This window comes from Myotis davidii, unplaced genomic scaffold (assembly GCF_000327345.1).
Source record: "Myotis davidii unplaced genomic scaffold, ASM32734v1 scaffold337, whole genome shotgun sequence".
NCBI classification, from domain to species: domain Eukaryota; kingdom Metazoa; phylum Chordata; class Mammalia; order Chiroptera; family Vespertilionidae; genus Myotis; species Myotis davidii.
This window is the reverse complement of record NW_006288250.1, coordinates 2,005,361-2,021,357: the sequence shown is the minus strand read 5'-3', so window position 1 is coordinate 2,021,357 and position 15,997 is coordinate 2,005,361. Positions and strand designations below refer to the sequence as shown.

General features: G+C 41.5%; 1 protein-coding gene across 1 annotated transcript in view; it reads left to right on the top strand.

Annotated features, from left to right (window-relative positions):
* Positions 1 to 272: 272 nt before the first annotated feature.
* Positions 273 to 15,997, top strand: part of PPP1R36 (protein phosphatase 1 regulatory subunit 36) — a 25,569-nt gene continuing 9,844 nt past the window's right edge. Inside the window, exons 1-5 of the mRNA XM_006760092.2 lie at positions 273 to 415; positions 8,286 to 8,369; positions 8,960 to 9,057; positions 9,164 to 9,230; positions 12,642 to 12,740. Coding sequence (XP_006760155.1) covers positions 354 to 415; positions 8,286 to 8,369; positions 8,960 to 9,057; positions 9,164 to 9,230; positions 12,642 to 12,740 — 410 coding nt within the window. The 5' untranslated portion in view covers positions 273 to 353. The remainder of the gene's footprint in view (positions 416 to 8,285; positions 8,370 to 8,959; positions 9,058 to 9,163; positions 9,231 to 12,641; positions 12,741 to 15,997) is intronic.

Sequence of the window (15,997 nt, the reverse complement as noted above, 5' to 3'; positions counted from 1 at the left end):
TGTGTCTGACTCCTCCACGCGTTCGCGGTTGTCCCGGGCATCAGCGCATCGGGGTCCGAATCCCAGTTAATCGGTTAATTGGCATGAGGGGCCTTGAGATAGTGCAGATAGGAACTCCCCATCCTTCCTATTGAAACCACATTAAACCACGCAGGAGGGAGAAAGTCCCGACTTCAAGTAAAACACACACACACACACACACACACACACACACACACACACACACACACACACCACTGTAAGATTCTCCGTAGAGCAGCCAATGGGAATTACTGTGAAATGCTGATTGGGACATGTGGATTGTAAACTGAACTTTTAATTATTTTTGCTGCAACCATTTCATTTTACAACAGATGGGATTACGATTAGGCATGTGGTACTGGAGAGATGAAACCAAAAGTCTTGAATTCAGAAGGTAAATTTTAATAAAATTTTATTATAGCCTTTATAAAAATTACATGTGCTTGGAGTAAAAAAAGAAAAATTCAAACAATACAAAAGGGTATAGAGAGTAAAATAAATACCTGCTGAAATCCCACCAATGTAAACCCGTTCAATGATAGGGACTATCTGAGTCATCTTCCTGACCGTGGAGCCATTTACAGAACTTCACAAAATAGACATTCACCAAATATTTATTTTTCAATAAATCAACTAGATTCAAGCACAGGAAGAGGAGAGGCAGGGGATCAATTAGAAGGTTAGTCGTAGGAGGATTACAAATAGTTACACAGGTAGAAACAGTCAGGACTAAGTCCATGTAGGTAGCAATAAAGAGAAGGTGCAGGACTAAGCAATATTTAAAATATATTTGGATAGAATTGAGAGAATGTGGCACCTGGGTGTGCAGGGAAAGGGAGAATTAGGTGTTTAGACTGACCGCCAGATATCTGGTTTGAGTAATTGGGGGCTGGGATTGCCCAATACCCACACACAGACTGAAAGGTAAAATTGTGATGTGTTTGAGGGTGCTATGACATGTTCACATGGATACGTGTTTTAAACTGTTTGACAAATGAGGCTGGAGGCCAGGAAAGGAGTTGGCTAAGCAGATGTAATTTATAGTTACATTCTATTTAATGTTAATTAAATAATTTAAAGGCTAAACAGTACATTAGAATCATAATCAAAAGTTTATATTTCATTGAGTTTTTATTTCAGGACTTGAGTAATCAGTCATTTCCAAAGCAGTGATTTCAGGTTTTGTTCTCAGATATCTCAGAAAATTTTGTTGGGTAGCTCCTGAAACATCATACTCAGTGAGTGTGAGATAGACAATGAGAAAGACAGCAAGATAGCATTGGGATTAAACAGACAAAATACATTTTTAAAGCACAAGTGCATGTAGATATAAATATTTAAGTGCCAACATTTTGTTTCAAACTTTATATATATATATATATTTTTAATGTATATTTTTATTGATTTCAGAGAAGAAGGGAGAGGGAGGAAACATCAATGATGAGAGAGAAGCATTGATTGGCTGCCTCCTGCACATCCCCTACTGGGAATGGAGCTCACAACTAGGGCATGTGCCCTGACCAGGAATCAGGGACCTCCTGGTTCATAGGTTGACACTCAACCTCTGAGCCACCCTGGCTGGGCAAACTTCATATATATTAAAAGGCCATCTCAATCCTCTCTTCTATGATGAAAATGTGGGCCATACTTTTTACTTACTTACCTTCTTTATAAATGAAATAAATTTGTAGTATTTTAAAACTAACTCTCATATAAGAATTAGTTTTTTAAATTTTTTTAAATTAATCCTCACCTGAGGATATTTTTCCATTGAATTTTGGAGAGAGTGGAAGGGACGAGGAGGGGGGAGAGCGAGACAGTGAGAGAGAAACTGATGGTTCTGAACATTGTGCGATTTCACTCCTTCAGGGACATCTGGTGATATCTCAAAAACATTTTTTTGTTGTCACACTTTGAGAGAGAGAGAGAAAAGCATTGATATGAGAGCAACACATCGATTTGTTGTCTCCCACATGCGCCCTGACTGGCACCAGAGATGGAGCCTGCAATCGAGTTGCATGCCCTTGACTAGAGTCAAACCCAGGATCCTTCAGTCCACAGGCTGACACTCTATCCACTGAGCCAAACTGGCTAGGGCAGAATTAGTATTATTTTTAAAAACTAATTTTATCTTATTTTCCATACAAGCCTACTAGTAAATTACAGATATCAATTTTACATCGACTTCCTTATTCATAAAATATTCATATTCATAAATGAAAGTTCCTTTTCATTTATTACCAAATTATTATTTGAAAATAGCTTGATTGATTTCCACTAATTTTGAAGAATATACATGAGATGGTTGCTTTGAAAGGGGGATTACATGCACAATGTTGAACAAAAAAGGCTAGACACAAAAATGTAAATATGCTTGTACTTATATAGGAGTTTAAAGTAAACCAAAAAAACCTGTAATGGCCCAGCTGGCGTGGCTCAATGGTTGAGTGTTGCTCTGTGAACCAGGAGATCACGGTTTGATTCGTTAGGGCACATGCCAGGGTTTCTGGCTGGATCCCCAGTTGGGGGTGTGCCAGAGGCAGCCAAACAATGATTCTCTCTCAAAATTGATGTTTCTATCGCTCTCTCCCTTTCCTTTCCTCTCTGAAATTAATTTAAAAAAATAAAATAACTGTAACGATAGAGGTCAGAATAATGTCAGCTTTAGGGAGTTATCACCTAGCAAGGGCCTGAGAGAAGGTACAAGAGAATCTTCTAAGAGGCTGGAAATGGACGATATAGTGATCTGGGTGATGGTTACATGGGTATATGTACATAGTAAAAAATTCTTCAATCTGTCCACTTAAAAGTTACGTACTTTACTACATGTAAGTTATACCTTAATTTAAAAAGTTAAAAAAAAAAGCACACCCCTACTATGAACTCGGTGGAATATACAAATTGGGGCCAGTTAGGAGAGATGGGAAAGGAACACCATGAAGGATGGATGGGAGGGCAGCTCTTTGTAGTGGGGCTGCTTTGTGTTAAAGCAACTCTGGGTGGCAGACCTCAGAGTGTCAGGATCACCTTGGGAGTCCAGCTGCTAGGGACAATACGAGGGAAGCGGAAAGCAGAACATTGTTCTAGGTCAGGGCTAGTGTTTGGATTTGATGGTAATAGAGATACTGATTCTCTTTCAAAGTCTATGCATATCCCATCACAAGTTAAAATATAGGTTTGAAGTCAGAGAGGGCTCCTGAGAGGGCTCCTTTTTCCAGAGACAATGCTGCAGGGAGAGGCCACCCCAGTGCATGGTGATGAGACAGGGCAGAGGCAGAGGAGGCTGAGAGGGGCAGTGGTAAGGGCGGGTGCTGCAGAGGCAGAAGTCACTGCTCCCAGACCTAGTTCTGTTTGGTATTGCTCCACAAGTCTACTGAGCATACGGACAGCACTGCATCTATGCTCTAGCCCTCTCCCAGGTAGCATGGAGGGGTGAGATTAGAACTAGGGAGACAAGACAGTTATGCAGCAAACCAAGGAGGGGGGTAGGGGGATGACTTGCAGGAGAACGGAGAGTCAAAGACTCCCTCTAGAGCAGCGGTTCTCAACCCGTGGGTCGCGACCCTCTTGGCAGTTGAACGACCCTTTCACAGGGGTTGCCTAAGACCATCCTGCATATCGGATATTTACATTACGATTCATAACAGTAGCAACATTACAGTTATGAAGTAGCAACGAAAATAATTTTATGGTTGGGTCACAACATGAGGAACTGTATTTAAAGGGCCAGAAGGTTGAGGACCGCTGCTCTAGAGTTAGCCAAAGAGGAAAAATGATTAGATGAATGAATCAAAGGAAAAACCCTGAGTCACACAGGCCTTCAGAGGCAAAAGAAAATTTTCTAAGGGATTGGAGTGGAGAGCTGGTAGATGCTAAAGGGAACTCAGGGTGGGGCAAATACTAAAAAGAGGACTTCCTTTGGATTTAACAAGTTAGGGATTGCTAGGGACCTAGGTGAGCAGCATTTTCAGGAAGGCAATAGGGTGGGAACTAGATGTGGAGAGAAATTAAATGGGAGAGTCTGGGATAAAGATGAGAAACTAGCAAAAATAGAGTACTCTTATTTTTAAAAGAATAGTTGATTGATTTTTAGAGAGGAAGGGAGAGGAGAGAAACAAGGATGGGAGGTGTAACATCAATAGGCTGCCTTCCAGGGCTCCCACATGCCCTCGACTGGGAATCAAGTCCACAACCTCGTCTGCCCTGACTGGAATGGGACCAGCAACCTCTCTGTCTCTCAGTGCAGGAGGCAGGACGACATCTAATCAATGAGCCACACCAACCAAGGCAAAAATTGAGTACTCTTATCAGTATGTTTACTAGTGAAAAAGGAAAGAAAGAGATGGTAAGCCCTTTAGGGGGTCCAGTACTAAGGGTAGGGGATTTTTGTTCGTTTTGTATTCAAGGTAGGACATTTGTTTGTTGTTGTTTTTTGGGGGGGTGAGGGGAGACAGGAGAAATGGAGGAGAAAAGAAGGAAGGTAGGAATAGGATCAAGATCACAGGTTACCTTGGAAAAGACAGAAGCAGTTTTTCCACTGGTTGGAAGGAGGTAATACAAAAAAGCCTGGGAATTTGCAAGTGCGGGAGGGATATCTGTGTTGCTCTCCTTACTGAAAATAAACCAAACTCTTCCAGGCTGCCCTTAGGAGGAGGAGCTTTTGTTGGCACCGCTGCTGACCCTGACTCTTCCCTGAGGTCGCTGCTCCCCTTGGGGCTCCTTCACCAGTGACTGCTACCACTGCCACCGTGGTCTGGGCTAGGGCAGAGGAAAGCCACGTTCACCCAAGTACCCTGACCCAGTACCCAAGCGGGGGCTGGACCATTTCCTGAAGCCAAGAACACAGGGAAGGCTTCCTGGGGGAGGGGCTAGCCAAGCCAAGGTCTGAGAAGGGGCAGGAGTTGACAAGGCAAAGGGAGATAGGGTTGGGGAGGAGGAGCGTGCATTCTAGGCAGAAGGAACACGTGCAAAAGCACATTCTTGAGAGGGAATGGGGCATGTTTGGGACTGCAGGTAGTCCAGCAGGCTGGGTAGAGATTTCCAAGTCTTAAGAGATAAGGAGACCAAGGCAAGATCAGGAAAGGTCTTGCATTCCAGGCTGAAGAAGTTGAAATTTATTCAGAGGATTCAGGGGAGCCATCAAAGGGTTTTAAGCAGGGAAGTAGCCTGTGATTAGAACCACATCTTAGGAAAATGACTCTGCCTACAGCATGGAAAATAGTTTGGAGGGAGACAAGACTGGAAGCAGGGAGATCAATTAAGCAATTGCAGCCCAGCCAGCATGGCTCAGCTGGTTGAACATCATGCCATACACTGAAAGGTTGCTAGTTCCATTCTCGGTCAGGGCACATGTCCAGGTTTCGGGTTTCATCTCCAGTCAGGGCTTGTACAGGAGGCAACCAATTGATGTTTCACATCTGTTTCTCTCTCCCTCTCCCTTCCTCAATAAAATCAGTAGAAACATTTTAAAACTTAAAAAAAAAATTAGAAAAGGAAGCAATTGCCCTGACTGGTGTGCTCAGTGGTCAGAGCACCGGTTTGAGCACCAAAGGGTCTCGGGTTCCATTCCTGGTCAAGGGCACGTACCTGGGTTGCAGGATCCTCAGCTCTACAGTTAGGGCTCGTGTAGGAGGCAACCAATCCATGTGTCTCTCTCATATAGATGTCTCTCCCTTTCATTCTCTCTAAAAGTCAATTTTTTAAAAATCCTCAGGTGAGGATTAATAAAAAAAAGCAATTGCAGAAACTTAGTTGATAGATGATGCTGGCTAAAATTAAGATGGTAGCAGAGGGAAGAGAGGGAAGTAGAGAAATTGAAAAGATATTGAAGAATTGCATGATTAGTGGACTGTGAGGGCTTAAGAGTGATGGAGGAATTAAGGATGACACATTTTCTGCCTTGGACACCTGGGCAGGTGGTGGCACTTTGCTGAGATGGGGGAAATAGCAATAGTGAATACAAGTTAAAGGGGAATGAGTTCAGTTTGGACATACTGAGCTTGAGGTGTCTGTAGGATGCCCAAGCAAAGGTGTGCAATAGGCAGATGTATCAGGTTTTATGTCTGCAGAAGGATCTGAAGTGTAAATATAAATTTGTGAGTTATTGGTATTGAGTAGATGAAATCACTCAGAGGAATTGAAGGGGGTAACCAAATGGAACCCTGAGATAGGCCCTCATTCAGGGGACAGAACTGGGAAAGGAGGCTTTCGGAGACTGAAGAAAGAGCAGCCAGAAGCGAGGAGGAAAATTTGGAGTTTGGTGAATCCAGATAATTTGCTTTGCAAAGTAACAGCTTGATCTAAGGGGCATTCACATTCTATCTGGTGTTAGCCCCCTTCCACATGGGCCGGCCACCTTTTACACCTGCTAGCCAACAAGAGGTTGCGGCCTTCTAGGTATTCTCAAGTTCAAATCAGAAGAGGACCCCCATCCTCTGCCCCACTTTGCATTTCCTGGCCTCTTTCCTGCATGAATGATGCTGGAAATCTTACCCTTCAGAGAAGACCTAGCACCCTCTTCATGGGCAGATCTTGCCTTACCTTTTCAGATTGTACCCTGAGGGAGATACCTATCAGAATACAACAGGATACCCATAGCCTCCATGCACGAAATGGACACACAGTAACAGGCAGGGCAAGAGTGGTCTTTATTTCTTAACAGGCAGTCAAGGAAGAGACAGTAAAGAGTGGTTTGCAGGGAGACCTGGGTTCAGTTCCTAGCTCTCCTGCTTACTAGGTGAGTATCATTTGTCAAGTTACTTAGTCCTGCTAATATCAGTCTCTCACCTATAAAATGAAATAATTATGCCTTGTGAGGAATAGATGATGGCGTTGCATAATTCGTCAGCATGCATGCCCATTTCTTATTTGTTAAAGAGGAAATACCTTCACTCACAGGCCAATCTAGGCTGGCCCGTGAGGCATGCTTCTCTCTGACACAGTGTCAGCGCTCCTATCCCTCTTGTCTCAAGTGCCCCTACTCCCAGCTGGGAGAGAACCAGCAGCCTGTATGAGTCTTTGCCAAAGTCATTGACTCCTCTGAGAACATACAGCAGAGGAGCCTACACCTCCAGAAACCTCGACCTGCTCTTGTCATTATGGCCTAAGAGAAGACTACTAACTCGTCACTGACGAGCTCTAACTCCTATGGAAGCCAAGAGCCCTCTGCATTTTAGTGGCGGGTTCTACAGGGAAAATATGATTTTTTTTCCTCATTTATTTCAGGGCAAAGGGAAACAACATGATTATTGTGTAATATTAGGAAAACACACGAACAAAATGCAGCTGTGAAAGGATCAGATTCTAAATGGGTTGTCAGGCTGACGGGGAGGCTGTGTGCGGAGGCCATAGGAGGGTACAGAACTACCTCAGACTGTGGTTTAGGAGTCAATCAGAGGTACAGTTCAAAGGACAAAAACAGATTCTTACTAGTGATTTTTTTAGTGATTCCAACGGCACTGAGAGCAGAGGCTGCCTTTAGAGCTAGGCAGGGCCCTCACAAAGAAATCTATTTCGTCGGGGAGCTAGAGAATGACTTCGGTCAGGTGACAAGCCACTCGGGACAAGTGAGAAGTGGGGAAGGCATGTCCAGAGATCAGAGAATGACTAGAGATTTAGCAGTAAATGCTGACTATTGGCTAAGGGCAGGCACTTCCTGCCCTTAAACATTTCAAACCATAAGACTTGGGTCAGCTTCTCTGACCGCTCCATCAGTGCCAGCCATGTACTAGATGACCTTTTCGATGTCCTCTAACCCCAAAGTTTTGATTTTATAATTCTAAGTTTGTTTGACTTAGTTCATAGGCTTGACTACATGATAGTCCCAAATGTACTCTTTCAAAATTTCTTATGTTAGGGCTCTCTAGCCTCAAATTATCTCAAGCAAACTAGTAAGGCAAGAAATTTGAATTGTAGGGATGAGACTAAGAAAAGGGTACTCAATAAATTAAAAAATTCTTCCAGACTTATCATGAGCTTCCTTTTTTGTGAAGTTACTACATTTTCATATGGAAATGTTTTGTGCATTACAGTATTTTGAAACTGTGGATACGTAGAGGCTGAATATAAAGATTGAAATTTTAATCTTTTTCTAGATGATTGCTCCAAATGTAAATGCATCAGTTGAATACTGCTGTGCCTCAAATTCCCTTTAGGCCCACTCATAACATGTCCTAGTCCTAAGGTTACATAAGCTACGATCATGATATGATTATTTTTTTCCCTGGGAAAAGGGTAAGCTCCTAATTTTCTCATTTCTATCACAGTTTTACACCTGCAAGTTTAGAACCCAAGGAAAAAGGAAGGAGAGGCAAAGCAGTTCACTTTGCTGAAATTGATGCTGCAGACAGGTATCTTAATTTCCCAACCATGATAGCACCTCTCAGCAGAATGGGTGAGGCCTTTACAAACCTGAAGAAAATATGATTCCCCTTCTACACTGAGACGCAAATACCCAGCAAGTTAAGAGCATGCACTATTTCATAGTTATGGTGGGAGTTACAAATCCCTATAAATGTATCCCTGTGATAATTTGCCTATTGGCAAATTTCTAGCTTTTTATTTTATTTTAAACAAATATTTTTATTGATTTCAGAGAGAGGAAGGGAAGGAGAGATAGAAACAGCGATAATGAGAATCATTGATTGGCTGCTTCCTCCATGCCCCCTACTGGCGATGGAGCCTGCAACCTGGCATGTGCCTGACCAGGAATCGAACTGTGACCTCCTGGTTCATGGGTTGACACTCAACCATTGAGCCACATCGGCTGGGCAGTTTTTAGCTTTTTTAAAATCTGAAAATGATCTGACCTTAAACAAAACCCAAGCATGAGACTTAAGCTCTTGTTACTTTATAGTAAAAGCCTCATGTACCTCAGGACAGATTAAAATCAACTAAAACCTTTCAAGGCACCACGAGAGACTGTTATATTCTAACACAGGTTGACAGATAAAAGACTTGCTTCACGAGAGGCTAGGTCACCTCAAGCCCTCGAGAAACGGGGTCAGAAGGGCAACGTGACACTGAATGACGTTAAATGTGAGTAACTGCTTCCTCATCCTTATGTCTTGTCTGGTGCGAACCTCTAAGGCAGCTCTTTGTTCTTTCAGTTGTCCATCTTTTTTTTTTCTTTCTTTCTTTTTAGTTGTTGCTTTGCTTTTGTTACAAGAGAGTGAGATGCAACGGCTCTGTTCTTTTTCAACATTTATGAGGTATGTAATGCTTGTGAGACATTTTAGATCTTTTAGCCTTTATTGTAAAGTAATTATAGCTGATCAATGATGACAAATCTGATTTTTGGAGAAAGGCCGTGGGGCTAGCTCTATGCATGCCATCCTCTCAGGAACCAGGCCAAAGAGAGGACGCCAGAAGTCACAGGAGCCCATAATGAAGTCCCAGGGCAAGGGATGCGGAGAGCATATCGGTAGATGAATATGCTGATGTTTCCTGAGATCTCTGCCCAAGTAAACTACTTACTCTCAGATCTTTCTGTCTCAGGGTTGGTTTCCGGGAGGACCCAACCCAAGACAGGTACCGTATTTGCCGGCGTATAAGACGATTTTTTGGCCCTGAAAAATATGCCTCCAAGTGGGGGGTCGTCTTATACGCCAGGTACACTTCAGATAGACTGCCCATAGTGCTTGCCCCGTGCCATAGTGGCCTCCCGATGCCCGCCCACTTCATTCCACATACCGTTCAGGCATCAGCAGCGCTGCTGGGTGTATGCTCGGCTGTTATGCGATTTTGCTGTTATGCGATTTTACCACACTCGCAAAATCGCACACAGCCGACCATACACCCAGTATGATAGCGCAAAATCACGAATCGCGATACCATACTGGGTGTATGGTTGGCTGTGTGCGATTTTGCGAGTGTGGTAAATTCGGGTTACCGTATATTTCTTTACATATGCATTGAAGATTCGCGATTTTGCGCTATCATGGTGCCTGTTAGAATGTTGAAGAGCTCGCACTTGCGCACTAGTGAGGTCCCAGGGAGATGCTGATGCAAGGGTGGACCAGACTGCTATAGTGACAGGGCGGGCAAACAGGGAGCAGGGACCAATCAAATCAGGCTTTGTATACAGCCAACAGCCAACCACAATACTGCCCCATTGTACAGTACAGCATAGAAAATGTCGACCAGTCAAACCCCTATCATCCCTATCATGGCACCAAGATGTCGTTGATGAACTTTTAATATCAGATGATGAAGAGGAGTTTGAAGGCTTTTAAGGTGAAACTGTCACGCCAGCAAACTTGCTAGGGACTTGCCCAGGATTAAAATGTTAAAATCAAATCTGATATTGTTTTACCTTTTATTTGGTGTGTGGAAGATGTGCGGAAGAGGGGGTAGTCTTATACGGCGAGTATATAACAAACTCTGTATTTTGAGTGGAAATGTTAGGGGGTCGTCTTATACGCCCAGTCGTCTTATACGCCGGCAAATACGGTAGTTATTAATATCCTGCGAAAAGTCTGCAATGCTCACCTTCATCCTGCTCTCAAGATACAGTTAAGGAAAACATGCCCATTTGGGGTTGGAAAGGAGGCAGTAAAAGTCTTGTAAGACTATTTAGAAAGAAAACAGCGACTTCTAGTATAAAAGAAAAGGAGAAAGGATTGTAAGTCAGTGCAATCTTTTTGGAGAGCAAGACTTGTGAAACTTTAATATGCATATATAGTATGCCCTAGCAATTTTACCTATCTAGTTACCCAGAGATATGGTTACTTGGAAAATCACTGCAGTAATGTCTGTAATATATATATTTTTAATCCTCCCCAAAGGATATGCTTTCTCATTGATTTCTAGAGAGGAAGGGAGAGAGAAAGAGAAACATCAGTGTGAGAGAGAAACATTGATTGGTTGCCTCTCGTACATGCCCTGACCAGGCATTGAACCCACAACCTAGCTATGTGCCCTGACGGGGAATGGAACCCACAACCCTTTTGGTGTATGGGATGACATTCCAGCTAACTGAGGAACCCACCCAGGGCGTGTCTAAATATCTACCAATAGAGAGCTAATTACATAAATTATGAGACGTAGAACACTTTATTCAGCTGTTTAAAAGAGTGAGGATGGGGTGGGCTAGAAGGGGCTAATCGGGGGGAAGGGAGGCATATGTAATACTTTCAACAATAAAGATTAAATTTAAAGTAAAAGAGCAAGGAAAATCTATACATAGTATTATGGAAAGAGGTCCTTGCTACACAGATGCGAGTGACAAAAACAAGTTGTAAAAATTTGTGTCTATAGCATTATCCTGTTATAAAAATATTAAGGCATATTTATGCATATGTATTGGTATTGGTATATATGTGATTGTTTATGCTTTAGAACAAGCATGTCAAACTCATGGCCCACAGGCTGTATGCAGCCCACATTGAATATTTTTGCAGCCCAGCCAATATAATGGTATGTAAGAAACATTTTAATAAAAATTTTGTAACTCGCTAAAACCGGTTTGGCTCGGTGGATAGAGCGTCAGCCTGCGGACTGAAAGTTCCCAGGTTCAATTCCGGTCAAGGGCATGTACCTGGGCTGCGGGCACATCCCCAGTAGGAGATGTGCAGGAGGCAGCTGATCGATGTCTCTCTCTCATCGATGTTTCTAACTCTCTATCTCTCTTCCTTCCTCTCTGTAAAAAATCAATAAAATATATTTTTTTAAAAAAATTTGTAACTTAATTTTTACACTATCCTGTTATACATAATTACTAATAAGTACAATGTTCGCTAATGACTGATTACTATAATCGTGTTGCATTCATTTCCCTTACGCGCTGTATGCACAGGCGCACCATTTCTCCCCACTAATACTAGTAGCGAATGTTTTAGTAGCCGATTGCCACGTCATTAGTCTTGGACTGACTTGTTTGGTGTGCGCAACAGGAAATATTTCACTTTTGGAGAACAAGAAAAATAGGTTTATTTGCGTTACGTTTATTAATTTGTGCAAATTATTCAGTGTCTGGTAAGTTACTGTTCAAGAAAAATATTAATTTTTATTAAAATGTTCTATTATTTTATGTTAATAATTACTCATTTATTTCAGCCCTTTGTATTCAGCGTGCCTCTATCGAAATAAACCTACGTTTCTATGAAAATTGAAGCTTTTGGTTTTTTTTGCGGCCCACATAAACTTAAACCTTGTTTATTTGGCCCATGTAGCCTTTGAGTTTGACATGCTCGTTGTAGGAAGTTAGGGAAGGATTCATAACAAACTTGAATAGGATGGTGACAGAGGGGTAAGAGGAGAGGAGAAAACTTTTTACTTGCTACATTTGTGTATCTTTTTTAAATAATGGGAAAATATTATTTGTATAATAAAAACTTTTTAAAATTTAAAAATAATTGAAAAGTAAAACATCAATTTAAGTTATCAATTAGCAGAATTATAATTTCATGTCTGACCTTCCAAAAAGTCTTGTTTGAAAAAATCAGATTTCTTACACCTTCAATAGATTTCTTACAGTTAATAGAATTTTAAATGGGAAATTAATTGTATGATAGATATGATGACATGTATTTCTACTTATTATGCTGTGTTCAGATATGTTTTTGAGAAACTTAGGTTTGAAATATGTTAGTGTTAATATCTTTTATTTTCTTCTCCCAAAGGAATAAGAATCTTGATCATTTCCTCATGGCATTGTTGTACTATTTATCTCATTACTTGGAAAAAAGCTCACTGGAAAAGAAGCCCAAAAGCTATATGGTGTAAGTAGGATTTTGTAATGTGCTTTAGAGTTTTACCAGTATTAAAATGAACTTTTGTCTGTGGTGAAGAGATGATGGAAAATTTTAAATCTTTGTAGTAAACAAAAACATTTTACATGGGAGGAGTTCACCAGTTTTTAAAGTTCACTGAGTAACTCAGATGGGTATTCTGGTAAAAAAAAAAAAAATTCAAATAATATAGACCAGCACTGCCCAATAGGAATATAGTTAGAGCCATATATGTAATTAAAAGTTTCTAGTAGCCATATTTTTATATTTTTAAATAAATAAAAATTTTTATTGATTTCAGAGAGGAAGAGAGAGGGAGAGAGAGAGAGAAACATCAATGATGAGAGAGAATCATTGGTCAGCTGCCTCCTGCATGCCCCCCACTGGTGAGCAAGCCCACAATCCAGAATTGAATGTGCCCTTGACCGGAATTGAATCCGGGACCCTTCAGTCCCCAGGCCCGACACTCTATCCACTGAGCCAAACTGGCTAGGGCTCTAATAGCCATATTTTTAAAATGTAAAAATATACAAGTGAAATTAATTTTAATATATTTTTTGAACCCAATGACCCCCAAATAGTATCATTATAATATACAGTCAACATTAGGTAGTTATTGATGAAATAATTTACTTATTTTTTAAAATATATTTTATTGAACTTTTACAGAGAGGAAGGGAGAGAGATAGAGAGCCAGAAACATCGATGAGAGAGAAACATCGATCAGCTGCCTCCTGTACATCCCCTACTGGGGATGTGCCCGCAACCCAGGTACATGCCCTTGACCGGAATCGAACCTGGGACCTTTCAGTCCGCAGGCCGACGCTCTATCCACTGAGCCAAACGGGTTTCGACAATAATTTACTTTTTTTTTTGGTAAGTCTTTGAAATTTGCTATCTATTTTATACTTACAACATATCTCAATTTAGATTAACCACAGTAAGTTTTCTCTAGCCACATGTAGCTTCATGGATACCATATTGGACAGTAAAGACATAGATATTGTTTGTATGTTTTTTTTTGTGCTTACAAAGTTCTTGCTAAAAGGTTTGTAAGTGTCTAGTAAAAAACTAAGCATTAAAAAGTTTAACAGATTTAACCAAAGTAGTATTTCATATCACAGGAAAAGAAACCCCACAAAATTTCTTAGGCTGCTTGTGAAGAATTTAACTGCTTTAGACAAAGGTGACTCAGAGCAACACACAGGGGAAGAATCTGGAACTCAAAATCCAGAGCAGAACAATGCCTTTCAGGCTTGGTGACCTTTCAAAAGCCATGGAACTTTCCAAGTGCCCAGCCTGCCCTTTGCCAGGACATGTGGAACCAACCCAGTGATTTAGCTGTTAGGAATGCTGGTAGAGTCATTAACCTACGGCTGCAGAATGTTTTCAGAATGCAAAATCCTTGTATACAGCCAAGCAGTCTGATTTTATGGATAGATAAATATATCTGGACAGCAGTTTTGTAAAGAACCAAATAAATAATTCACACACTGCTGCTCCATTTAAGCCATCATAATAGGCAACTTCCATGTTATTTCAGGTCTGCATTTCAGAGCAGGGCATCCAGAGATCATAAAGTGCTGCTGTGGGAGCAAGCAAAGGGGCTCAAGCCGACTGTGAGCTCAGAATGGTTGAGGAGCTTATTAGTCCCAAAAAGAAACTCATTGGACTTTGGTGGCGTGTTAGCTTATATGTTGTAAGGTGTTTTCTCTCCTAATTCTGAGGAATATTGTTAATCTAGCAGAGATATTTGTTTCATTTCTTAATTTATGGAAGGAGATAACAGAAGAAAGGTTTCATAGTTATTTTAAAGCTTATTAGAACACAGTGGTATAAGGTAGGCTTTCTTAGAAGGGATCAGTTATAGATGATAAAGAAAAAAACACGTGCATTCTCTTTTGAGCACGCCCGGGCCCTCCCCCAACCTTCTTTTCTCGGCGTGTATTTTTGCTTTCTTTCTCCTAAGCCCAAGGCTTCTCAGGAGACTTGTAAGCAGGGGAGCAGCAGGCAGTGACAACTCATGGGAACTGACCCCTGAACCTGTCTCCAAGGGCCCTTCTTTTGCCTCTATAACTTGTTTCCCGAGTCCATACAGCCCAGCTGGCTCACTTCTTTCACCTCCGTGACTTTCCTTCCAAAAGTCCAAGGCAGCCTCGCCTCGGCTCGACCTTCCTCGTGTTTCCAAAGGGTCAGGGCAGCTCCGCTAGGCTCCTCCTGTTGCTATGATCTTGCCTCTTCTAGCTTCAGATTTTCCTCTGTTTTACTGTCCCCAGCTTTAATAAACATAATCTTAAATAAATAAATAAATAAATAAGACTTAAAATCATTGATTCTATGGTGTGTTTCTAAACAAAATTACGGTAACTTCATTTTCAGGCTTCCAGTAGTCTGTTGGTTTACTTATTATAATAGAAATAAATATAGATTGAATTGAGATATGTGGACATAAATAACTTTAAGGAAAAAAATTGATTTTAATCGAACTAGTGAGGTATAACATAGGGATAATAGTAGTACCTGCTTCACAGAGTAATAATGCATATTAACCTAACCCAGTGCTTGACACTTGGGAGGAAGGCCTACAAACTGTGAGAGAAGAGCAGAACGGGAGGTGGGAGGATAGCAAAGATACATTTGTTGGTTTTAGATGATTAAACCCCTATTTCCAGCAGTAGAAGCCTTATCCCCATTTTACAGACGAAGAAGAAACTAAGGCTCAGAGAGGTTAAACAGTGGGTTGGAGATGGCATACCCTGCAATTGCTGGACCTGACATTAGAACCCAGGTCTGTCTAACTCCAAAGTCTGTGCCCAAACCACTGTGCATAGTGCCCACCACCTGCTACCAATCAACTCTGCTCACTTTCTCACAGTTCATCCATTTATAATCAGGAATTACAGTATATAGATGTTGATGTGAACAAAACTGACAGCATCTCTGTATCCCTGCTTTTGTTTCTCTTCAAGTTTCCATGCTGAGAACTCTGACCTAACTAGTCTCCACCAGCACCAAAGCCTCAGTTAATGATTATCTGTGTCCTGTAAACTTACACAATCTACACTAATAAAAGACAAACATGCAAATTGACCGTACCTTCACTATGCCTTAAGCCACGCCCACCAGCCAATCAGAGCGACTATATGCAAATTAACCCAACCAAGATGGCAGCCACGGAGCTGGAGCAAGCAGGAGGCTTGGTTGCCCTGGAGATGGAGGAAGCCAAGCTTCCTGCCTGCCCTGGCCAG